Here is a 26876-nt window from a genome sequence, read left to right as displayed (position 1 = left end):
GGACATCCCTTACCCCAGGCACATCACAACACATGTGGTGCTTTGCAGAAGAACAAAGACCAAGGATTTCAGCACTACCAAGAGATTTGGAGTGCCCCCATCTTGAGGCCCCAGCTAGAGACAGCCTGGAGAGCCCAATTCTAAAAGCACCAGATCCTTTTGCAAGGGGATGCAGGATTTGGGGGTACTTGGCACCAAGCACCCAGACAGAGGTTAGGTATTCCAAAGCACTCTGTATTTTAGGAAATACAGTTACTCTCCCAGGGTCTGCCTGTAGGATAAACCACGGAAAAGGAAGCTGCACCTCTACAAAACCTCTCAACAAGCCTCACATTTGGCCTAGGGCAAGGTCAGCTTCTCTGAGCCGAGCACACTTCTGGTCTCTTTACAGGACCCAAAGGTGGCAGAGGACAAACCCGCACCAGGAACTGATCTGAAACCAACCAAATGCATTTCACAGAAGCCACCCAATGCCCTTCAAATGATGCTAACATTCAGGAGTGCTCACTCCTTCCCAGGGATGAAACAGTTAAATTTAATATCAGAATTCTCCTTTCAGATCCCAGGAACCATCTACCTGCTTTATGGCACACAGCTGTGCCTGCTGCTGTTCAGGGACAAATAACAGGAAGTAATAACAGGTGAATAACTGTGACCTTCTGGTTCTGACCCTATAAACTGCTTTGCTGAGAAGGGGCTGAGAGTTGCTGTGGTTCTGTGAGTTCTGCTTCAGCTGCACATGCTCTCTGCAAAACTCCTGTTAACTGAAGTCGGCCGTTCCTTCTGGGCGCTTCCACGCGCTACTGCGAAGTTTCAGGAGTCAACACAGCAAACAATAACAAAATCCAGTCTAACGCCTTGGCTGAGCACAAACGATTATCATCTGAACAATGTGTGCCCTAAGAACATGGAGAGGCCAGGCAAAATTTAAAAAAAAAAAAAAAAAAATTAAGAAAAAAAAAGGAAACAAATGGACTGAGGCAGTCAGTCTTCCAAGGGAGAGCAAAAGATCTTGGTAATAATGCAGGACCCAGCGTGCAGGCACAAGATGTCCTGAAGATTTCAAGTTTAAAGTTTAAAAGTTTCAAGTTTAAGAATTACAGACACCTACAATGTAATTCTCCTTCCACTCATAAAACAAAGCAAAAAGTAGTGCTGATGAGAGGTGCCAGCTGAGCAGCTCCGGAGCCAGAGCTTTTGCCTCCGTAAGGACAGATCAAGGTACACCTTGAACGCTACCTGCACATCACCCAGGCAGCACTCCTTACATCTCGCCTCGCAGAAAACCCCAGCACGGCCAGGGTACCTCAAGTCCCATTGCCCTTGTTCCCTTGGGCTGGCAGTTTTGGACACAAGACCCTGTTAGTATCATTCATGGCAGAAGCAAATGGGCTGCCGGGGAGACACACTGGTAGGAAATATGCTGAGATGACAGATTCGCTTTTCACCCATCACTAGAAAGATGACGGCAATTTCAGTCCTTCCTCGTCTCTGCTGAATCAAACCTGGCAGCCCGGAGATGGAAGCCTTTTCCATCCCTGTACTCACTCATAGCCTGTCAGACATCTCGGTGCCTTTCACACAGCTGGACAGACACCCTCCAGTACCCTCTCCCCAAGACCACCACGAAACTGTGTCTCCTTGGTTCAGCATAGGTGCCCAGGCACACGATCCAGAGAGTCTTTGCTGAGCTGAAGTTTCAGCATCAGTACAAAATAACACTCTCCCAAAACACTTAGGCCTTACAATTTTTTACAGGTTATCTCAGTTTGAGGTCACTGGTGGGAATCAAAAATCTCTTTGCCCATTAATCTTGGTTTGTACATCAGCATGAACCTGCTGACTTTGTTAGCACCTGCTAACACCTAAAAAGCATTTCGGCTACAGAACAGCTCATCTGTTCTGTACACTCTGTTCTATACACTCAGCTGACTTACACAACTAAATCATTGGATTAACACACTGAAAACCCATGCATTCATACCATCCTTCCAGCCACAAGCAGTCCAGAAATAAAAATGGTTGTCAAAGAAGAGGGTCTGCCTACTCACTGTATTATTTGTTCTCAAAATAAAGACCTATTTTCCTACATAAACCTGAGGAGGGTTTAGTTCCAGGCAGTTTGTTTAAAAAAAAAAAAAGGAAAGTTAGTCACTGCTGCCTCTCTCTCAAGCATCACGCACTGTAAGAAATAAAGCTGGACAAGCTGCCCAAGGCAGAACAATTTGTACACATGCACTTCAACTGTCCAAGTTAATTTCTTAAGTACAGGTGGGATAAAAACCCCTCTAGACCAAAAAATCAAACTTTGCAACAGAAGGTTTTATTAAAGAAACACTATAGGACAACATAGAGTGTAAAAATTCTTCACTGAGAGGGTTGTGAAGCATTGGAACAGGCTGCCCAGGGAAGTGGTTGAGTCACCATGCCTGGAGGTGTTTAAAAGGCATTTAGATGAGGTTCTTAGGGACATGGTTTAGTGCTAGAGTTAGGTTAGGTTATGGTTGGACTTGATGATCGTCTCTTCCAACTGAAATGATTCTCTGATTCTATTTTGCTTTTATGCTATGTGCCATTAACACAGTCGCCTCAAACACTGCATATAGTTATGATCAACTCTGAAATTATAGTGAAAGGCAATGGAAACTGTATCATAAAATAAAACATTAGAGAAATGTGAATTCCAAACAGGTTGTAAGTGAGAGGACAAGACAATTATTTGCTGCATCACAATCAAAACACCAAGAAAGCAAATGTTATGCTATTTACTTTGTAACACTACAAGAAAAATAAGTGAAACAAAAAACTTATTTAAAATAACAAAGTGTTTTTACATCATACATAACTACTGTGCTGACTCAGACCACTGATCTCTGAAGTATAGACACTTGTAGATTTAATAAGAATGTACAGGTTCACTGAATCTGCCCACTCCACAGTGTAAGCCAGCTGCTCAGTAGCCAGAGCTGAACATATTAGCCCAGGACTCTCCCACCAGGAGCTCTACTCCTCCTTTAGCAACATCTTTGGTTGCCATCAGAAGAGATCACTGGCCTGGTACAGCCACTGGAATCAAATAAAGTGAAGGGTCCTGGCTCCCATCTCATGTGAAGAACAACACGACAGCTAGTACTGCTTTCCCCAGGATCCCAAGCAGCAAGTTGAGTCACCAGGATAACTTCACACTTACCTTGAGGGACACCTGCCTGCCCCAAAGTCAGGACCTCTTATATGATGCCCTTGAACCAGTTGGCTTAGGTGCAGACAAGATGCTAGGTGCACCACCACAGGTGTCGATGCAAGCTGCCAACATATCCTGAACACCGCGTAAAAACACTGAAAAGGGCCCCTGCTGCTAGCACCTGAAATATCTAAGAAAAGCCTGTTCTGGATGTGTTCATACAAGCCACAGGCACTGGGGGGGCTCCTTGCCAAAGCTCTCCAGCCTACTCAGACAGCACTGGAAGTCATGGTCTGCATGAGCTGCCAGATTATGGCCAACAGAGGAGGAAGCGGTTGCAGAGAGAGAACAAGAACGTGTTTCCACCCACATCACGTATAAAAATGAGGACAGAAGCAACAGGCAAATAAATGAAGTAGAATACATCTAGCATTTAAAGCTTTTCCCAGACAACTAAGATGTTCTGCAGGGTAGCATTTGGACAGGGGACCCAACAAGCTACACCTGGCAGCAGGGTAGAAGTCATGACAGATGAGACAGTAACATAACATCCTGCAAAAAAACCCAACCAAACAAAACCACCACCTGGTCCACAAGTAGTGGCCTTGCATACACCATCACAAGCCCCTGTGTAGACTGTGGCTTCCTATGCTGATAGGAAACAACCCACCAAACCAACGGCATAAATTCCCCCAGCATAGTGCTCAAAGTACCTTCTGAGCAATGTCATTGAATCTAGAAAGCTCCATTCCCCAGAGGAGCGGGTCAGTATTAAGAGGCCAAGAGCTCGTTTCAAGTCTCAGCAGCCCTCCATGATTTCAACACTCCTGCTGTGTGCTAAACCATGTACTGTCATGACAGGACTAGTCTCTTGGCACTTGAGTGACCAAGTTGCTATTCATCAGCTGAACTGAGTAAGGCAGCTACCAGAGTCAGCCCACAGTTCCCAGTTTGTGGTGGGATGGTCTCGGCACACTGACTGTCCCCAGCAGAACAGCAGTAACTACCATTGACACCGATGCAGAAGGAAACTTGTCCGCTTAGCAACTCTGGCCATTTAAGAAAATTGCCTCTTGCTCAGAGACTTACCTACTTGTAGATATATCTATAAGATATTCTTATATCGCTCCCTACCTATGTGCCAACACACTTAGGGTTAAGGAGGAAGAGGGAGAATCTGGCTCTTACTACACCCAGCATCCTCTCGGGTGACCGCTGCCACCTTGTTCTTCTTGCACAGCTGCTGGCACAAGCTCGTCACGCCCAGAGCCTGAGCCCTCAGTAGTATCACAGCACCAATACTGGCACGACACTACACTTCGAATAATTAGTTATAATTATGTATGAAAAAAGAAGTGGTTTCTTGAGCTTGATAAACTCTTAACTCATGATATCCCAGTATTACCATCTATGTGAGGTAGGAAATCTTGTTCACAGTCCATAGTAACATGTTTGACTTTGTTTTTTTCCTCCTGTGTTCCAGACACATTTCAACACATGTATGCAGACAGCCAACTTAAATTCTCCTTTTAATTAATACTGGTTTACAGTAGTCAGTCAAGGAGGTTGCACTGATGAATGAAGGGGTAAACCCTGCACAGAAAGTACCAATATAGCTATATAATTTGCCTATTTGACCTCTGAGAGAGAGGTGGGAGGTACAACTGGATGAGGTCAATAATGGGAATCCACATAAAGATATATTTGCATCACACAGCAACATCTGCTACAGGAAAACAGTGCTTCTTTTACCCCAAAAAAGGGGCAGGACTCCTTACTCAAGAAACTAAAGGAGATTCTGGGCTCCTATGTAACTGTGTAGCTACAGTGTACCCTTGGTGCTTTTGCTGTATAAGCTACTCCCTTGGGCTTTTTTCTCTTCTTTGCTGTAGTCTGCCCATCATGCAGTTGAGCTGCAGCTATTATAAATTGTTGCTATGCATCCATTGGAGGAAGGGGGTAAAGGAAAGAGGACCTGGGCTTTTTGGTTCAAAACGAGAAGATGCTGAGAGAAAGAAAGAAACCAGCAGCCTCCAAGACATAAACTGGGCCTCAGAGGAGTTATCAAGAAGTGTCATGCCTTCCCTCTGCCTTGACCTCCCCTCCACAAAATTACCTGGCTCAGCGCAACAGGAACACGTGCCAAAAGCCAAGTCCTGTTTATCCTGTAGGTTACCTTCGGGATCAGGTGAAACTTAAAGAGCTTTGGGAGCTGCTTGGTTCACACTCCTTAACTTCTCCTCTCTGGTACTTATAAACCTGAGACTTGGCAGAACAAGGGGCAGCTGGACCTCAGGTCTTACCCAGAAGTGGAAGCACAAGAGCTGAACAATTTCACAACCCTGTTTAAACAAGTTTCTAGTTTCGTTTGCCTGTCTGGCCCACGAGTACAATAATTATACAACCCACATTCAAAATTAGGCTGCAAATGACCTAATACCACCATAATTTTTTTAAGAGAGATTGCCAACATGTATTCAAAATCCATCCCTCTCTTATTGCTATTTTTAATGTTAATTTCTCTTCAGAGAGACATAGGCAAAAAGATAACTTAATTCTTTGAACCAGTATACATACAGCATCAGGAAACACTGTGAGACAGAATTCCAGTGCTGGCTGGCATCCTCTGATATGCGAAAACACCACCAAATAAGACGAATTTTTCCTACACTCCAGATTCTTTCCAACCTATTCCCACATCAGTTGAATAAAAAGTCTCAGAAAGTTAAAATGGAGAAGCACTTCAATTATAATAACCATTATCTGATAGATCCTTTTGAGACTGAAATTTCCAACTGACAGACAAAAATAACAACTGCTTTGATGAAAACTTGCAATAAAACCCACCAAAAACCAACCTCACCCAAGCCCTCCAATTTTTTATTTCTTTTCACTGGAGATGATTAAAAGCATCTTACCCTGGATTATGCAGCTCAGTATGGGCCCCTAATAAAAGGCTTCATTGCAAAATTGCCATATGACTGAGTGAAACAATGGCTTCTTTATTAATATTTTAAAGACTCCCGAGGGAAATGCTGTACAGCTGAAATGGCCTCAGTGAAAGGTTCATTGCCATGCTATGCACTTCTGCTGTGTAATGTTTTACAAGCTGCACTGCCCTGTGAATGGGGAGAGTTAGTTCTCAGCTGGCAGAGGCAGCTTGCATAATACCAGACAAGTTAATCGGTAACAAGCAATGCAGGAGACCTTTGTTCCGAGTGTGACACACACGAATTCCACACTAAGCACATTGACGCTTCTGAGAGTTACTCATTGACATGCTTTATTAAATTGCTTGGACTATACCTTGATGCACCAAAAAGATTAGTTTAACAGAGCTGCGTCCCTCTGATGCCTTCCAGCCCAAACTGTTGCACTACAACCTCAGCCCATGGACCAGCTCACTCCTGGTAGGAAAGCATTTCCAGGGTGGATGATAGCAGACATCTTGCAGCACGTCCACGTGTCGAGACAACGGCAGCAGGCAGGCAAGGAAGCAGCAAACAGAAAAACGCAAGTTGGCAGCCAGCAGAGTGCTTCTGTAACAGGACTCTGTTCACACAGAAATGGTCATGGGAAGCATTTGCGTGTGTCCCTGCTGCAAGGCGAATGCGCCCCTGTCCACTCCAAACAGCTTGCTAAAACACCACCCTCCTCTCAGCCTCCCCGAATAAAGGCACAGGGAAAGGAGGCAGAAGGCATGCTTCCCCTGGCACTATTTGGAATGCCAGACCAAGGAGAGCTGGTGGATCTAGCAGGTGGAAGACAGGCTGCACCAAAAGCCCAGGAGCAGCAGAGCTCTTAACGCTCATCAGAGTATTTAGTTAGTACTAAGTCTGAGGAAATCGATGCTGGTTTTCATCACCCTCAACACTTGTCCAGACGAAACACACCTGCTGAACTGGCCTGTCCTGTCACCCCTTATCATACGATATCACCTGCCACCTCCCCATGGCTGGATCCAGCCAGCTGGAGTTCCAGTGCCAGAACTTGTGCGAGTCTCTGTCCGTCACACTGCTGGAGCTGATCTGTACAGCTAGATGATACTACTCATTTGCCTAAACACCCTAGAAGCAGTAAGCCAGTCTCACTGGTGCAAGGCTGAGCCAGGGAAAGAAGAGCTTCCAGCAGGACCATGCACGGTCTGCCAGTCCCCATCCTCACTCTCAACCACTGCACAGCTGAAATTCCAAGAAGTGATAGCGAAAAAAAAGAAAAAACACAACCATCATGACAGCTCTCTCAGAAGACAAACAAAACCCACTCTTCTTTGATAACAGCAAATCATCCTCCTTCAATAGGTTGCTTTTATGTCTGTGGGTGCCACAAATATCTCCGAGGCAAGGGAGAAGGCCAGCAAATGACACTCAAGGAGTTCTCCACTACTGCCTGGCTGGAAAGCTGCCTGCGACACTGAAAACTGGCACATCTCCCTCCACAGCCCCAATGGCCAAGGCAGAGCCTGCTGGCAACCAGCAGCCACACAGGCAGCACCCGAGGGGTCAGTGGGAAGAGCACCCGTGGGGACGTGAGAGTGAGAAGGGAGTTGGCACATCCTCCTACCCCTGAAAACTGGCTGAACAGCCCACCTCCCTCTGCAGTTTCACACACCACCTGCCAGACACATAAAGGCACGGGCAAGTACACTCTCACAGCAATTGCCATGTTATTGTCTACTAGAAGAATTAACCAGCTAATAACAGCAACAGGGAGAAAGTTATTTCACCCAGAACTCAGATTCTACCCATTCCACAGCAAATCCTTCTCAATGCATATCTTACTGATGGCAGCATCCTCTCCCTCTGTGTAGAAGTACACACACAGATATACGTGCATGACAAATAAGCATTTTTTCACAATGCAAAGAAACTCCATGAGACTGACTCTGCCCAAGCACCATGGCGTAGGAACATAAAGCTAGTGTGGGCAGCTCGGATACAGCAGGTTGCACCTCAATGGAGAGACCTCTTGGGTCAACCCAGGCATGTGCAGTCTATTGTCCACAGAGCAAAAATGCCCTCACGGAACTGCTCCTAAAAAAGTACTTTGAGCTGCTCAGAATGAGCAACAATTTACAGGCAGAGAATGCCAAACCCCAGAAACACTGGTTTGCTTATAACTGCAGGTCCAGGCTACTAGTTTTTTTAATGGCTGCAGATTATGTGAATTCCTGCATAATCTGAAAGGTGCTCAGACACTCGAGACCAGCTGAACTGAGGTGTGTGTACAGCACCACCTCCTGTGGAAAGTTTTACTCACTGTACTTCCAGTGATGTGAATAAGGCCTTCAATGACTGGTTTTTAATTTGCCTTCACTTCTTCAGGGAGGCACATAAACTATGAAGTCCAGCAGCCGCAACACCTTGTGTCAAGTACTTCGATTCAAACTAGTCCAGGAATGACTAACTTCAAGGAAACTTGTTTTGTCTAGAGAATGATGATTCATCAGATCAATGGTTTGCAAGTACCTATTTCAAGAAGATATTTATCAGAAATGTTCCTCGGGTCAAAGACAGTGAGTTGAGAAACAGAATCATCTTTCACCATGGGTACATGAAAGACAAACACAAAACCATCTCCAATCTGTTAAATGGAGCACTCACTTGGCATATAAAAACAAGCATGTTCCAGTCTTTGTCTGAATCAGAAGCAACACGAATGCAGGTGAGTACTGTAATTGTTTGCTCGCTCTAAATAATACCTGCTTTATATAAAATAGAAAAAAACTGACAAGGGGTAGAGCAATACCTAATTTGCACGTAGGAAATGAATGCAAAGCCCTGCTCTGCATGAATGTCCTATGCAACATCAGCTGATCAGAAAAATTAAGAAACTGCTGCTTTAGCCTTCGCTTATGAAACCCCATCATCTCATAAATACTCCACCTCTATCAAACTTACTTCTCTACTTCCTGCAGTCTTTCCTGACCCCATTAAAATGGGAAACTGGTGATGAGGCTGAGAAAACAAACTGTTCTGAGCTATTAGTCTATTGTCACTTGTGAAAATACATTTTGTACTGATATGAGGACACACAAGTCTATGAAATGAATAAGTAAGTGCCTGACTCAGTATGTCAAAGAGCTCAACCAAGAGGCTTCAGGGCAATGTTCACCCTCCTTCTGTATCACTAAAATAGGAATAAAAGAAGCAGTTACAGCTTTACAACTGAAAATACACTGATTTTTCCATTGTGGCCAGTTGCACTTTAGGCTTAACTGCATCTCCCCTTCTCTCTTGAGCCAAATAGAGTTATTCATTAATTCTGGTATGCTTTAGTCACCGTCTAAAATGTGAAGTAGTTTGTAGAACAAAAGATAGGAGTTAAGGGTCAAACTGGTGGGAACAAGTGCTAGCATTTGCTTTTGGGGTTGGTTTATTTGTTTATTTATTTGTGGCTTCTATAAGATTAAAAGTGAACTTCCCTTTTTCCAGGTCCATGGAAAAGAGGTCTAACATAAAAAAAACCCAAACATCAAAAAACTGCTGTACTACATTAATTAGTTTTCTAAAACTAGGTGCACAAGCTGACCATTACTGAGTTAATTAGTCCCTACTGTTCCCAAGAGAGCATTGTTCCCTCTCCTTTCCCTGAGTACTCCTTGATCATGATTTTGGGGAGAAAGGTCCCCACCCTGCCCTTACTAGTGACCTTTAACTAAGAATGAACCACCAAAGTCACCTGGAGTTTGGCTATTAACTTCGGCAAAAGCATTTGATCTAGCCCTGAGCTACTTATCTCCTCTAAGAAGTCAAGGACATTGCTCCGTTTATGGACAATAAGACAGCAGGTGCCATTGCAAACACTTTCCAAATTTCAGTTAGATCTTAAACTGTGGGTGATGAAAACTACAGAAAAGGGCCAAGAAATAAGCAGTATCTGGTACTAGGGATACCTGAGTCCTTAGGAAAGCACTGGTGTAATCCCTTCTGCACAGGAACATGCCTTTTTTGTGCTTCCATAAATACTGTGCACCTAAGGCCCATGATAGGACAGCAGGGTTAACCAGGCATCTCCTCGTTCCACCTCTGTTTGGTTGTGGAAGTTCAAAAGTCATAAAACCAATTAACACACAGACCAACCTATTCAGCTTCCTATCCATACTTCGACCACCTTGTCTCCAAGGCCCTTTGGGCACTGCTGACCCTGCAGATGTGCACACCAAACATACAGCCACAAAGGAGTCAGCATTGTGCCAGGGACCTCTAATAAGCTGCTTAAGCATTAGCAGCCTAAGTGTTCCACACACCAGCCAACACACACAGCTCAGGCTTTCTTTGTATTAATACAAACCCACTGGGCTCAATTCAAGCTCAGAGATACTGGGGCTTCCACTCTGAAGCCCTCAGACCTCTAAGGAGAAGCTGCACTGGAAATGGGAACTTCTGGAAGAGGATGATTCAGCCATCAAACATGATCAAGGCTGTTCAGAAGCTCTGAATCAAAGGCCGTAAACATATTTATTCTCACTGTATCAAACTGGTTCTGCCTGCTTTGGGGCTGTAATAGGTCTCCGAGGCCCACCTCTCTGGTTCACCAAGAGTAAGCTTATATCAGGGCTTCCTCTCTCCAAGAAAGCTTACTAGGTTTCAGAAGAGTAATTAAGCTATTTCCTATTTTGGATAAAACAAAGAAACAAGCAAACAACAACAACTACAAAACCAGCACTACCACCACCCAACTTGAAACCAAGCCAAACCAAACCAAAAACAAACCAAAGAAAGAAACCACCACAAAACATGAAAACCAATCAACCAACCCATCCTCGAAAACACCCCAACAATGTACATGTAGTGGGAACTGAGGAGGAAGAAGTGTTAGAAATGTTGTGTTGATATTTGTAATAATGATTCTGCAGTTTGCTTTCTAAAATTTGTTGCATTTAGTATTTTATTTTGGAGAAGAGAAATACAAATCAGAACATCTTCATATGGAATTTCAGAGCCAAATACTTTTATGCCAAAATTTGCAAAGTGGCTCAGCCAAGCTCGGATAAAATCAGCACCAGAGTTAGAAATGAAACTCAGGAGTTCCTAGTTCTTGTGCCTGAATTCAGATTGCCAAACTTACCTTTCATCAGTAAAACAGGAGTGCAAGAATTTGCATACATGCTGTTTTTTGGAGCTACACTGGGTAATATTTGCAGCAGAGCATTAACACTATAAAAAACAACGCCGCCCGAAGAAAGGAGACTGCTAGGGATGAATTCATTTTCTTTGGAGTTTTAAAAAGGATTGGTCATCTTTGCAGTGTAAACCTAGTAGGTCATATTTTTCTCTGAAATTTACTCCAGACTCCTCTACTAATCAGTTGTCCTACAATGATACTGTAAAGCTTTCATGGGAAAAGCAGCATTAACATTTCAGCAACAATAACATCTCCTACCAGAACACGGACATAACAAACACAGGCTAATTCCGTACTGAAAGAAGCCAGTGCCACTGCTACCTATTGATGGGGAGCCAACATAGCCCAGGTCATTCTCAGTGACAAGTGCCTTACCTGTCTCTGAATTCACCTCCTCTGAGGCTGAGAATAACTGCTCTATTAAACTCAGGATATTAAAATATTCAGTTATCCATTAAAGAATGAAAATGTGTTTCCTAGAAACATTCGTCTGGCCCAGTTCCCTTCCGTGGTTGCCTCTTGTGCCACACAGTTGCTGTGCTGCAGCCCAGCATGTACAGCGCTGTTACAGCTGTTGGGGCTGAAGGGGGGAGAAGGGTCTGGCTCTGGTGACTGGGTTTGGGCTTCTCTCACAGAAAAGCTCACTGAGGAAAAAGTCCTTCCCAAGGACCATCTCTGTGTACACTGTTCAATTTCTTCTTCATCAGGCGTGACAAGCCCTTGCACTTAAGCGAATCCAGAGGTTACTTTTTATTTTGCTTACCTAAGTTTTCAGGCAACTACATTTCTTACAGAACACAGATCTAAAGATACTCCAAGAATTAAAGTGTTAGCAATAAAAAGGTTTCTATAGTTTACATTACAATGCTTATTTGCCAAACAATCAGAATGAAACATTTGCTGCTTTATTCACTCATTAAAGAACATTGACCAATGTTCTTTACAACTGCTGGCTTAACTTGGACTGTTATAGAAGAAAGCACAGACAGATGAAGAGCCATATTTTGTGTACAATTATGCCTACAGTAAAAAAAAAAAGGATCTTAAACCCCCCTCTGCAAAAAAAATACAATCAATAAATGATGGTTAAAATGGCAAGTCTGCAATGGGAACTGCAACATGTGTAGTCGGAGTAATACTAGATCAATAATTTAGCTTATAATTCAACTGTGGGATTCAAAGGACAAACACGAGTGAAGACCTCGAGAAAGAACTCCAGCCTCAATTTTTTTTTCTGGAGAAGCAATTCAACTGTTTTTTCCCCCCCACCTCACTTATATTAATAGTAGTTGTAAACATAGTTTAAACAACTAGTGAAATGAGGTTATAACTGCTTTGCACCAGCATAAAGGAGACAGACTGTGGACACGAGAGGGAGAATTCTGCTGAAGTACTAAAATGCTCTGCGAGTGTTGATGAGATTTTCATTTTTCCCTTGCAGGCTATGCCTTTTTTTCTGCTGCCATCCCATGACTAAGGGATTTTAGGCATGTGGTGACAAATACCTGTTTCCTTGTCTAAATCCAGTCCCTTTGGGCAGAAACTAGAAGTTGTCAAGTTTATCGACAGCTTGGAAACTGTCTAAAAAGCTGCAACTTTGTTGATAGTGGTTGCCATTCTCAGTGTTGAATTTCACTAGTTTATTCCTCAAACTAGACGTGATTTCCTGGCAAACAGCACTTTAACCTACAGATCTGATTTTATTGCATGAAGGGAGATGGTGACGCAGTTAGCTCTTCCTCTCCTCAATGGAAACACCATTTTGGCAGTGTAATATTATCCAAGCTAGGAAATCTCTCGCTGCTCAATCACTCTGCTATAGTCTGACAGCAAAACACTCACAAAAACATGTAGATGGTAAAACAGAAGCTGTGCATGAGCTGGAAAAACAACTGCATTGATGCAGAGATCTATCGCTTACACACCAGTTCAACCCCCTTGTACAAACCTTAGTTTTGAGGCATGGAATTAATGTGAAAGACCTTATTCTGGTTTACATAGTGAGTATGTCTGTCTTTATAAACTCCCTTAAATTAACATTTTTGCATTTTATTGAACTTTAATGAAAGCATACAAAGCCAAAATCGGACAATAATTAACAAGTTAATATAAAACACAGGAAATACCAACTGATGTGCATAATTATGACTACCTACAAATAAACCTGGACCATATCTAGAGAATTTTATTCCCTAGTGCCTGTAATATTCCAAGCCCTAGACAAGCTCGCTGTAGAGACAAGCCAGATCAGAAGTCGTGGTGGTCATCCAAGGTGTCCCTGCAGAAGCACTGTTCAGTGCTGATATCCAGTCCCAAGGACACATTTGACCAAAGAGAAGACTCAAGACTTTCATTTCATTAAATACTTCATTGTACTATATCCACTGAAGAAAATTGCATGGATGAATTTTTTACAGTATCAGAATTAACTGAGTTAAATGCCTTTAATTAACTCTGCTTTTGTTTCTAGTTGATCACTGGTCTCCAACACAACTATTCCACATATAAAGCACTTAAACAGCTTAAAACACTGTCAGGTATAGCTTTTCACTTTAAAACTTCCTATGACATGAAAGCACATGTTTGTCTAGCAGGTCTTACCTCCAAAAGTCCATCTTCAGGTAGGTCTGTGCAGTGGACAGCATTCTGAACCTTGTTCTTCCCAAAGACAGCACGCAGAGTTCCAGGTCGGAGATGTCGGGCTATTTCCTATTGAACACAAGAAAAACAAAAGACTTTTGTAAACCACGCTCTTCCTTTATATCATGGATGCAAAAGAATGTTATAAAGTAAAACATTATTGTGCTATTAATATATGTGTGGTACACTATGAAAGAAAATGAAGAGGGAAATCCCAGCTTGCACTATGCACATACACAACTGCTGAGAAACCATGACCAAGATTGTGAAAACTAATTGCTTGAAACTGGGCCAATCAAACCACCTCAGGTGAAATGCAGGACCCTTTGTATTACAGATGCACCTTCCTGGCACTTGCATTAATACGATTAGCTGATGTTAACACCTTTGCAGCTCTCAAGCACAGAATGTGCTGTCCTTAGTGAGCAGACACGAGCGTACCACCTTGCAGACTGCCTCCCCGAACACTGCCTCAGAACCTGACATTTGTGAAGCCCAGCTACTAAACAGCCTCTCCGTCTCCTCTTCTGAAGTGCTCCTCTGACACCGTGACTAGTGCCAACATCTGATCCCCTCTGAGGATTAGTCCAGACTCTATGTCTTTCTCTGTTCTTTGAAGTTGATATTTCAATACTTTCCTTCATCTACAATGTCAAACACTTCCATGGACTCTTAGAATATTTCTCTTACTACAGCAGATACCACCCAGTTTCCGAGACAACATTGCTCCCCTACCTCTTTACTGTGGTATATCTCCCATCTTATACCACAGAGGACTGCCTTTATTGGCTCTCCCCTCCATCATTCTCCTTCTTTCAAGAAATAATGCAGTCCTGCTGTATTTCTTTGCACTATTGTTTTGCAGTGTTGTCCTTTAATCCTTTTCCTGTGCCAACTGTGCTACACCTTGTTGGCCTCTCTTCCCAACACCCTGAAGCTCTCCTTCAAGCCTACCTCATGCACAGTGTGCCTCCTTTTAAAATTCAGTGGTGACAGCATTAACCCAGTTTTCCCTCCTTAAAACCCTTTGGACATTCTCCCATGAGTGCCTCCCAAGTACCGCTGCCTGTGAGGGGACAGGCTGATGACAAGCTCACACTAGAGCTACTGACCAAAAAAAAAAAAAAGCATTCTTCCTTGCCAACAGAGCCTACATCGCATCGGCCTCTTTCTGAAAAGGCACTGGGTACATTAGGGTGTAATCACTTTGGAAGCGTCCAGCATGGTGCCACTGTGCCACTCCCAGTTGTTTGCTTTGGTGTCATACCTGGAGGTTTCTGCCCCCACAGCCAAGTCACCAGACTGGATTGACCAAGCATTTCTTAACCTTCAGTGTCAAATGGGTTCAAAGTGACTTCAGCTGCGCCTCTTGGCTGACCTGGAAAACCTTGCAGAGGCAGAGAGGAGAACCACTCACATGATGCACCCTCACTTCTGGGATGGCAGTCAATGTTTTAAGCTGGTCCCAAAAGACCTCACAAGAGTGATATCTGACAACACCCTTTAGGCACTTTCCAGCTTCACTTGTTGTGTCTCATTACTAAACTAAGACCATTGGACTTAAAGGGCAAGACCTGCTCTTGCCCCAGCAAGTCCTAGATATTTTCCTGTAATAACAATTAACAATTATGGTGATCTGATACCCAGCTGGAAGACAATTAAAATGTGATGAGAGTATGTCTAACCCAAAGCATGCTAGGAGGAGAAGTTTCAGCTCCCCATTGTTACTCTGTACGTCACAGGTTATACACGATCTTTGGATATGAATATCAAGGATATTTGAATAAGATACACTCAACATCAAACAAGTTTGGCTGCAGAGGAAAGTTCAAGAGTTTCACTTAAAAAAAAAAAAAAGCCCCAAGGAGAAAATAAACACCCTCCTCTACCTGGCCCTCATTAAAGGCTTGTGATAAGAAAGTCTGCTGGAGAAACAAAGTCCCATGCCAGTTAACTATAGCTGTGTGACACTTTAATCAAGCCTTCCTTGGAACAATTGTTGATTCCAGTAACAGCTAGCTGTCAGGAAGCCAGCAATAGCACTAGGCTTTCAATTATTTGAAGGAAAGTCAGGGCACGTTGGAAAATATTATGGCTATGAAACCTTTGGAAACATTTTAGCAAGAAACAGGTCAGATCTAAAAAACTAAAGCTTGCTATTTCAAATACTATTTATTTAATGAAATCATAGAATTGTTTAGGTTGGAAAAAACCTTTAAGATCATAAAGTCCAACCATAAACCTAAGACTGCCAAGTCTAACAATAAGCTATGTCCCTAAGCGCCACATCTACACATCTTTTAAACACCTCCAGGGATGGTGGCTCTACCACTTCCCTGGGCAGACTGTTCCAGTGCCTGACAACCCTTTCAGGGAAGAAATGTTTCCTAATATCCAGTCTAAACCTCCCCTGGCGCAACTTGAGGCCATTTCATCTCATCCTATCACTTGTTACTTGGGAGAAGAGACCAACACCCTCCATGCTACAACCTCCTGTCCGGTAGTTGTAGGCAGCGATCAGGTCTCCCCTCAGCCTCCTTTTCTCCAGGCTAAACAGCCCCAGTTCCCTCAGACACTCCTCATCAGACTTGTGCTCCAGGCCCCTCACCAGCTTCACTGCCATTCTCTGAACTCTCTCCAGCACCTCGGTGTCTTTCCTGTAGTGAGGGGCCCAAATCTGAACACAAGATTGAAGGTGTGGCCTCACCAGTGCCAATTACAGTGGCATGATCACTTGCCTGTCCTGCTGGCCACACTATTCTTGATACAAGCCAGGATGCTGTTGGCCTTTTTGACCACTGGGGCACACTGCTGGCTCATATTCAGCTGCTGTCAACCAACACCCCCAGATGCTTTTCCGCCAGGCAGCTTTCCAGCCACTCTTCCATGAGCCTGTAGCGCTGCCTGGGGTTGTTGTGACCCAAGTGCAGGACTCAGCACTTGGCCTTGTTAAACCTCATACAGTTGGCCTCAGCCCAACAATCCAGCCAGTCCAAATCCCACTGAAGGGCCATCCTACCCTCCAGCAGATCAACACTCCCACCCAATTTGGTGTCACCTGCAAACGTACTAAGGGTGCACTCAATTCCCTCATCCAGATCATTGATAAAGAGATTAAACAGAACTGGCCCCAATACTGAGCCCTGAGGAACACCACTTGTGACCAGCTGTGAAATGGATTTGGCTCTGTTCACAGCAACTCTTTGGACCCGGCCATCCAGCCAGTTCTTTATCCATTGAATAGCACACCTACCCAGGCCATGAGCTGCCAGCTTCTCCAGGAGAATGCTGTGGGAAAGAGTGTCAAAGGCTTTACTGAAGTCCAGGTAGACAACATCCACAGCCTTTCCCTCATCCACTAAGCAGGTCACCTTGTCATAGAAGGAGATCAGGTTGGTCAAGCAAGACCTGCCTTTCATAAATCCATGCTGACTGGGCCTGATCATCTGGTTGTCCTGTACATGCTGTGTGATGGCACTCAGGATGATCTGCTCCATGACCTTTCCTGGCACTGAGGTCAGACTGACAGGCCTGTAATTCCCTGAATCATCCTTCCGGCCTTTCTTGTGGATTTGCTGACCTCCAGTCAACTAGGACCTCCCTGGTTAGCCAAAACTGCTCATAAATGACTGAAAGTGGCTTGATGATCACCTTTGCCAGCTCCCTCAGCACCCTTGGATGGATCATCTGGCCCCATAGGCTTGTGTGTGTCTAAGTGGTGCAGCAAGTCACCAACCATTTCCCCTTTGATTATTTGGGCTTCATACTGCTCCCCATCCCTGTCCTCTGGCTCAGGGACCTGGGTACCTGGAGCACAACTGGTCTTACTATTAAAGACTGAGGCAAAGAGGCATTTAGTACCTCAGTATTTCCCTCATCCTCCGTCACTATGTTTCCCCCTGCATCTACTAAAGGATGGAAATTCTCCTTAACCCTCCTTTTGTCTCTCATGCATAGAAACATTTTTTGCTGCCTTTTACGGCATTAGCCATATTAAGTTTTAGTTGGGCTTTGGCCCCTCTAATTTTCTCCCTGCGTAACTTCACAGCATCCCTGTAGTCCTCCTGAGTTGCCTGCTCCTTCTTCCAGAGGTCATAAATTCTCCTTTTATTCCCCAGTTCCAGTCAAAGCTCTCTATGTAGCCAGGCCAGTCTTCCCTGCTGGCTCATCTTCTGGCACACAGGGACAGCCTGTTCCTGCGTCTTTAAGACTTTCTTCTTGAAGAGTGACCAGTCTTCCTGGAGTCCTTTGCCCTTCAGGACTGCCTCCCAAGGGATTCTGCCAACCAGCCTCCTAGACACATCAAAGTCTGCCCTCCAGAAGTCCAAAGTAGCAGTTCTGCTGACCATCCTCCTTACTTTTATGAGAATAAAAAACTCGATCATTTCATGATTCTATGACCAAAGTGGCCTTTGACCATCACATCGCCCACAAATCCTTCTCTGTTTGCAAATAACAGGTCCAGTGGGCACCTTCCCTAGTTGGCTCCCTGACCAGGAAGTTGTCTTCCATACACTCCAGGAGCCTCCTAGACCGTTTCCTCTCTGCTGTGTTGTATTGCCAGCAGACATCTGGTAAGCCAAAGTCCCTCATGAGAACAAGGGCTAGAGATCGTGAGATTTCTCCCATCTGCCTGCAGAATATTTCATCTGCCTCTTCATCCTGGTTGGGTGGTCTGTAACAGACTCTCATCAGGATATCTGCCTTGTTGCCCTTCCCCTTGATTCTCACTCATAGACACCCAACCCTGTCATCACTCTCATCAAGCACGAGACAATCAAAACACTTCCTAACATACATGGTTATTCCACCTCCTCTCCTTTCCTGCCTATCCCTTCCGAAGAGTTTATAGCCATTCAGTGCAGCACTCCAGTTGTGCAAGTCATCCCACTATGTTTCCATGACGGAAACTATATGACAATTTTCCTGATTCACAATGGCTTCCAGCTCCTCCTGTTCATTGCCCGTGCTGTGTTTATTGGTATATATGCACTTCAGCTGGGCTACTGAACTCACTATCTTTTTGAGGGGAGAAGCCCTAATTCCTACGTGACCATTCTCAGGTCCTTCCCTCATTTTTAACTCATTAATAATCCTCATGTCTCTTCTACCGCATGGTTCTCCATTCCCTACCTCCACTGATAAGGCAGACCAAAGGACCTCGCTAGCACCCCATCCCCCAAACAATGGTATGCCATCCTCAAGTTTATGTCCAGTGAGCCTGGTTTTCTCCCCTTCCCCCTTCAAATCTAGTTTAAAGCTCTTTCAATAAGCCCTGCTAACTCCTGTCCAAGGATCCTTCTCCCGCTTTGAGACAGGTGTGTCCCCTGTGTCGCCAGCAGGCCAGGTGTTGTGTAAACCGACCCATGACCAAAACACCAAAAATTCTGCTGGTGACATCAGTCTTGCAGCCAGGTACTGATGTGCTGGGTCTTCCTGTATCTGCCTCATCATTCCCTACAACTGGAGAGATAGAGGAGAAACTCTATTTCCTATCCATCAAACTCTTTTGCTCAAACTGTTGGTGTCCAAGGTGGACACAACGTGTCCAAAAGTTCTGCTTCTTATGAAACCTTCCCAAGTTTTCTCTTGACCCATCTTCCCCACCAAACCCATTTTTTTTCCTTCTCTCTTTAAAAGCAGCTATGGCCTCCTGACTTTTCATTTGTCCTAAGCTCTCATTTCTGCTTCACAACTTTATAACAGAAGACCACGTTTCTTCTCTCAGACTCTCACTAACACGGCAAAAGCTCCTACTGCTGCTGTACACAATCTCCTGTTCTTCCTTCAATTTTTCAAGGCAGGTTGCTACACATTCTCCTGCCCTCCTGAAACTCACCAGCCATCTTGCACTAAAAAGGACTCATTCTGTTCTGCCTGGGATTGCATTAGATCAGAAGTACACAAAGGTAGGTCGTCCAGCACTTGACATTGCTAGGATCTGATTAATAAGAATCTAAATAAGTCTTTCTTGCCATCAGTTAACAAACAGGGAGAAGAGTAAAGCAGCCTCTGCATATATTTACAGAGCAAAAAAGAGGACAATAATTGTCAATTCCAAAGTTTTACTGTCCTGTTGATTTCTTACTACACCACTGAGGAGCCCACAGGGAAGAAGGCCTCTGTAAATAATGGAGATACAAAGAGCTGTATGGATCATTTTTAGGTGTCCTCGTGTATGTATGGCTGGAAATATTGGGAACGTTTCAGGAAAGGAGGAAGAGAGTTCTTTACAGAACTTATTCTTTATAGCACATATTAATATATACTCTTCTGCTCCATTACAGGAAATTTGCCAAGCATTTTATTTATAGGGCATCATCTGCAATAACAGGGAGAAACAAACATAATAGTGGGGTTTGGGTTGGCTTCCCCACATCCCTCCACCTCTTTTCAACCTCTTTTTCCCAAACTTTCTGCTGAGTCTAGTTTCTGGAGTACATGTTTTGTGTACTGATTTTCAAAAACTTCTTGAAAGGAGTTGAGAGCCCAATGATGGAGGAGTTAAGAGCAGCTACAGCTTTACCACATGCATGAAAGGAGAGTAATGTGTGCACTGGAACTTCATGTACCTGTGTAAATGGGGATGCCATGAACTCACACCTCATGTAAAGAATACACTGCTTGTGGCAAAACAAACCAGAGGTGCTGAACCAAAAGGCTTCATTCTCTTTAGTCTTATTCATCAGGCTATTTGATGAAACCATCCAGGCTGGGCTTTGATCTACAGCTAGCCCTTTGAAGATCTTTGTCCTACACAAGATACAGATGCATATATTTCATGTTTCTCTTGATCACATAACTGTGCCCAGTGCAACACTGTCTGTATGAAGAACTTAGCACGTTCTAAAACCTTTCTATTTCTATACAAGTGAAGGGAAACAAAAATGTCACCAGTGCCAGTAATATGTCAAAAATCAGACTGAAAAATCATAAACGTACTCATGAGCAAAGCTCATTAACCACTTTTCCTTTAAATGGCCATTTTTTCATGGGCTGGATGGGAAGTTATACAGAACAGTAACAACTATCCCAGCCAAAACTGCAGATCCCAAGAAAATTTGGCCAGGTTTTTAAAAGCATCTGCCCTGAACACTTAACTGGGTATCTAGAAAGGTTGCGAGGCCACCACTCTTACACATTTCTGCGTGCTTTGTTGTTGTTTAATTGGCATCCAAGGAAAAGCCAAAGAGATGACCACTGACTCTGTGCAGCAACCATTCCTTCCCTCCTCAGTGGGAAATAGCACAAGCTCCGAACACACCAAAAGAAAAAAAACAAGGAACTTTTACAACCTAAAACTTTGTTCTACTTTAACATGAATTAGAACAAGAGAACCTTGAAAATTCATTACTGGTCCTTTTGAGTGAAACAGAATACAAATAAGAGAGTCTGTGATCAAACCGTCTCCTATGCACAGTGTGCTCCCAAGGCAGGTTCATTCTTTTAGGTTTGCTTTCAGGCCAGCAGTACCCAGAGGACTTCTTGGGCTGCAACAAACTCCACACAGTCCCCTCTAAGTCCTCATAAAACACATTGTTTTCCTTCTCTATCTGAGCCCTGACTGCTCATCTGCTCCTTGCTCTTCTTGGCATTCCTTATTCATCACTCTTTCTGAAGGCTTTATGTTGACTTGGCCTCCCCACTTCTGCTTTCCCCACCCTGCACTCCTGAAGCTTTTTGCTTCTACAGTTCTCCATCCTCCACTGCTGTCATGAAAGAGATGGTGCCTCTTTCCCCTTGAGGGTGCCAACTGATCCCGAAGGCAGTAGCCAGCCTCAGGCAAACAAGCAAGTGCCTTTCGCCTTTTAAGGACCAGCTACACCCTTGTTAAGAGATCAGAACACACAGAACAAACAGAATAATGTAAATTCCACCACTCACCGTGGAATTTGCCTGGCTGAACTTTAGCCACCGGAAAGTTGACTGCCTCGTCCAAGTGAGGCACCTGAGCTTTCTCTGTAGTGAGCAGAGGGTGAAAAACCCTTTCAGGGGGAAAAAAACCTCTTTTGCAATACAACAGCCATGTAAGGTAGGTAGGATAAGAGCCTCTTTTCTTTCCATCAGCATAGCCCTTCAGGTGGCTTTCATTTTTAGGGGATTTTAGCAGGAGTCACATCACACGCTGTTGGTTGCAGCAGAGAGCTGCACAAAATACTCATTGCTACAGAAGCCACCATCAAGAGGTAAAATGACAGAAGCAGCACAGCCTCTGTCTTACAGAATACTAGACAAGTGTCTCCAGTAACACTTACTCACACTGAGAAACATCATTATTGTTACTGTGGGAACAACCTCAGCTGATCAGCTTGATATATCTCTTGCAGAAGCTCCCATTCAAAGACAAAGGCTTAACTGTCAAAATGAAATCTGTGGTCACATATGATCTTGTGCATGACACCACAAGGGTTACCCTGCCTCAGCTTGCTTCGCATGTTTTCTTTGCAGTCCATACTCCTTTCAAACCCTAGCAAAACAATTCCGAGGTGTGTGCTTCCCCTCTAGCTACATCAGCTTTGACCTGGTTCATGTTCCCCAGTTTCCTGCGATGAGCCACCTTACACTCAACATCAGCTGCTGCAGAACACAACAGCTTTCTACTCCTGCATCAATCTGAGGTCCATTTACTCATCCCTAAATGTAGTGCTAAGCCTTCTGTCTATCTTACAAGCAGAAAAATCTACATAAGATGGTGCTGTTGCCACTGTAAAATCTTTACCTGGAAGGAGCACATTTTGCCCTGGAAACCTGGGGCTCGCCTATTGAAAGGTACTTCTGAAAGTTTCTAAATACAAAACCAGGACAATGGTAAAGAGGATTACATTTCACAAACCAAACCAGAAGTCTCTTGTTGACAGAATAGCACGTTTTCTTTCCTTGTGTTCCACACGAGCTGCAGCAACGTCATATACAAATATGGAGTCAGTATCAGTGGTCTTACGCACACTTCCAAGGGAGTCAATGCTATCAGAAAGTCTTTTGTACTTTCTGCATATCACGAAAAATAATCAAACTAAAACAATCCCCTCCAAACTAACCCACTCCATACTAAACACCCTTCATCTTTTAATCTTTATCACAAAACAAACTGATACAGAGGTTCTCAAAAATGTGGAAAGGTTACATTGAAAGTCTCTGTAATATAATAGTTATGTACTTGAAACAGTATGGCTGTAAAGGTTTGGTCAGCAAATTAAATTATCTGACTCAGGCAACAGCAGCCAGATTTTCAATTGCAAGACTGTAAAAGGTGCACCTGAGGCTCACCTCCTTCCAAAATCAAACAGTTTTGCAACAGTAGCAGCAAGTAATCAAACTATAGTTTATTTTGTTACAAAGGCTGACTCTGGTCTGAGTAAAACAAAGAAAGAAAATATACATCCTGATGCTTTTCTTTTTATCTTAAAGTCAGCCTACCCTTGAACTACCAGTCTGAAGCTCTATTCTTTAGAAGTTTTGTAGTTCTGTTAACGAATCTAACATTATCTTCCATAGTCCAGTGTCGGCTTTTTTTTTTTTTTTTTTTTTTTTGGAAGCTGACAAGTCTGCAGCAGTTGTTAGAGTGTCCTGGCTGCTCTCCATCCCCTGAGGCACTTTTATTCTCTCTGCTTCCCTTCCACACCTTCCCTACCACTCCTCTCCGGCAGCCCAAAGGTGCTGCACCAACCCTCTGTGGACTCTCTGCTGTTGGCAGCAAACGTGGCACATTCGCCAGCCTGAGACAGCATTTTTACTGGTCTTGGTGCTTCTGGTTGATGCTTAAGCAATTCTAATGATAATTGCCCTGCTCAGAAACTTATTTACTGTCATATTGGTATGCCTATCTGCCACTGCCAATGGGCTGAATTTAGATAAGAGCAAGCTTCCACGCTTCTGAGTGAAGTGTAAACTAGACTGGATGGTGAAATCTTGAGGATAACTGACATACCAAATGTATGCTGGTCACACAATAGGGATAAAGATAAAAAAATCTAGCTATCTTGTTGTATTATCCGGGTGCAATAAGGGATATTTACATTACTTGACAAGTTGGAAAGAGGAAGCATTTAAGAACTGAAAAGCAATTAACCCCACAAGACATGAGAAAACACAGTATAACTGTACATTTGATTATTAGTTTCTTTAAGCTTTAAAGGTGAAATAATGGTCCTACTGATGCTTTTCCAGTGCCTTCAAGGCATCCAGAATTTCATCCATTTATTAATTCACCTGTACAACAAGGATAAAAAAAATATTAGGCTGCAAGGGATATTTTGGAATTTCATCAATTCATTTCAGCAAAATATCTGGAAAGCCTCCAGTGAAAGTCACTATGAAGTTGCAAGGCATTATTTTTAGTCTGCAGATGTCTTGGCTGAGTTTTCCCCTGTAAAAACAAGAAAAACTATAAATTATCTTTTCCTCTGAAATTTTTGAGATGGAATTTTACATTCACAAAAGTAGACCAGATACCTGACCTTCACACTTTGCAAAGCAGAAAAAAACTGATTCAAAATTCTACCAAGACTTCCTCAGCTGAACCAACTTCGGATCATCCACTTCAAAAGAAGATGCAGATGAACTGCAAGACAAAACTCACAAGCCTGCAGCAAACCCCAGAGATCCTTCTCATTCAGGGCCTGGCATGCGAGAGAACTTTCCCTTCCACTCTGTGGCCTCAAGCCTCTCCAATCCAAGAGCAAGCTTCTCCTGGGAGGCAGGAGTGCTGCCATCTCTTCCCACATAGTTGTGAACAGCCCTGTTCTGACAGAAGGAATCACTCATTATTTGTGTTATAACTGTTTTTTGAAAGTCCCTGCTGTGTTCAGGGCTGGTTGTACCAGTCAGTGTTCCTATATATACTAAAAGACAGATACTGGCATGGAAAACTTATATGAAGAGGCACAAAGAACAGAAAATGAGAGCAGAATGGACCACATTTTTTGGAGTGGGAAACCAAGACAGGAGACAGGAACTTCTCAGGGGCACAAAGAAATACACATTACACAGGGATCATAAGTTAAGTGTCTAGGTCTCAGCTCATTTTTTGAATCCCATACCAGTTCCTCAACTATTCTCTCTCCCCGATTTAATGCTGCTTTAATTCCTGTGTAGCACTTCAATCATAAGCCACAGCCTGCAAAACTCAGCCCATGCCAGGTCACCTAGGGGAACCTGAGAGCTGCCATGGGAATATGAAGAACCGCTGCTCACCCATCTTCCACCCTGACATTCTAGTCCCTTGATCCAGGAAGTCAAAGGATGCACAGAAAGGGAAAACTTCCTAGGAGGAGTGTCCAAGAGAAGTCCCATGTGCACATCGGATGCCGTCTATCATACTATAAGCAAAAGAAGCTGCTAAAAATTCTGCTCAGGTGGCCCTGCAGTAGAACAGAGAACATCAGCCTAAACCAGACCAGCAAGTGGCACCCCAAATTATTCAGCAGATTCTCAGCATTTGAATTAATCATTTTATATCTAGTTTTTAAAATGCCTTTGCTTAGTTAGTAGTGTCCACAGACAATGAGACCAGTGGTACAGAAGGAAAACTATTATTGCAGCTGTTCTCATGCCTGTCAGCAATTACAGAGAGAAGGATTTATAATAATAAAAAGAAGAACAATAATAATACCCATCATCATCAGAAATGCAAAACCAGACTACCTACTTCTTTTTGTTACAGAAGAGAAGGCTTAGGCCACAGTGTTCGTTTTCCCCCACTTTGAAGTCTTCAATAATGTAGTTTAAGCAGAAAATAACTGCAAATATGCTCTGGCCACTGCACGTACTTCTTGCATTACTACAATGGCATGCAAAGCACCTAGGGAATTTCAGTCCATACACACCCTGTTGCAATGTACACTACAAGGATACCACCTATGCAACCTAGAAAGTCAACTGATCCCTCTTAGGGAAAACCCACTTGAGAAACTGATAAATCTCCTTCCAGTGGTGATCAGTTCCCTCCAGATCAATCTGGTTTGTGTACTGATTTCTCAACAAGAGTTCGTAAGATACACTGTGATCCTTTTCTATTTGCTTATTATTAGCTCTGCCACCAATTTATTAACCAAGCAAAGCATGAAACCCTCTGAGATAAGGGTTTGATAGGTCTGATCATCCTCTTCACCTGGCTATTCCAAGGAATCTTAAAAAAAAAAAAAAAAAAAAAAAAAAAGTCATGCACATCCAAGAACCAACTACTCATAAGCTGCTGACTGAAAGACAGGAAACCTTTTGGGACAGATACGGTCAACCTCAGGATACTCAAGATCACAACATCCTCATGGTAATAAGGAGAAGTGCTCTGTTGCCCTTTTTCTATATGTTTGTAACTTCCTCTACTGCACATTTTCAATGAGCACCTTTGTGTACTGACTCTTAACTGCTTTTACAGTGTTCTAGAAAAAGCCCTTCCAGCCTGTTCTACCAAGTTCTACCTTGTTTTATTATTTTCTTTGGTTTGGTTTTTTACTGTAGATGTTCCAGTCAGAACTTGGGAAGAATTCAAGTGAAGGACAAGGCTATCTACAGTCAACAAAAACCTGAGTCAGGCATGTAAGCAAACACACAAGGTCACTGTGACCAGGATGCTAAGAAAGGGAAGGAGAAAATAGTTGTTTAGTGCAGTAACAGAATAATTTTCTTCCCCAGGGTGACCTCAGCACTTCCCATATCTTCTGGGAACACTGCTCCCTTTTTCCAAGGAAGGACTGAGCTTATAGAGAATTTGCTTTTTGACTTGAATGCTTTTTTTCAGGAATTGACTTTTTTATTTTCAAAAACATCACTGTCCAATGTAAAAGAGTGATTTTCTGCCTTCTGTAACCAAACGGAACACAAGGGAAGCAAAGGAAACAACCACAGAGACTGAAATTAACCCAGAACCATCATGTTCTCAAAAAGGCTCTTACCTTGTGCCTTTATAGACTGAATAAATAATATTAAT

General features: G+C 43.4%; 1 protein-coding gene across 2 annotated transcripts in view; it reads right to left on the bottom strand.

Moving 5' to 3' along the window:
- The window catches only part of NME7 (NME/NM23 family member 7), a 96865-nt gene that overhangs the window by 3689 nt on the left and 66300 nt on the right, over window positions 1-26876 (bottom strand). For both annotated transcript variants that reach the window (XM_065637886.1, XM_065637879.1), the window contains one exon: window positions 13910-14017. In XM_065637886.1, coding sequence (XP_065493958.1) covers window positions 13910-14017 — 108 coding nt within the window. The remainder of the gene's footprint in view (window positions 1-13909; window positions 14018-26876) is intronic.

This window comes from Caloenas nicobarica, chromosome 1 (assembly GCF_036013445.1).
Source record: "Caloenas nicobarica isolate bCalNic1 chromosome 1, bCalNic1.hap1, whole genome shotgun sequence".
Lineage (NCBI taxonomy): Eukaryota > Metazoa > Chordata > Aves > Columbiformes > Columbidae > Caloenas > Caloenas nicobarica.
Note: the sequence above shows the minus strand (reverse complement) of the source record. Positions and strands in the feature narration are given on the sequence as shown.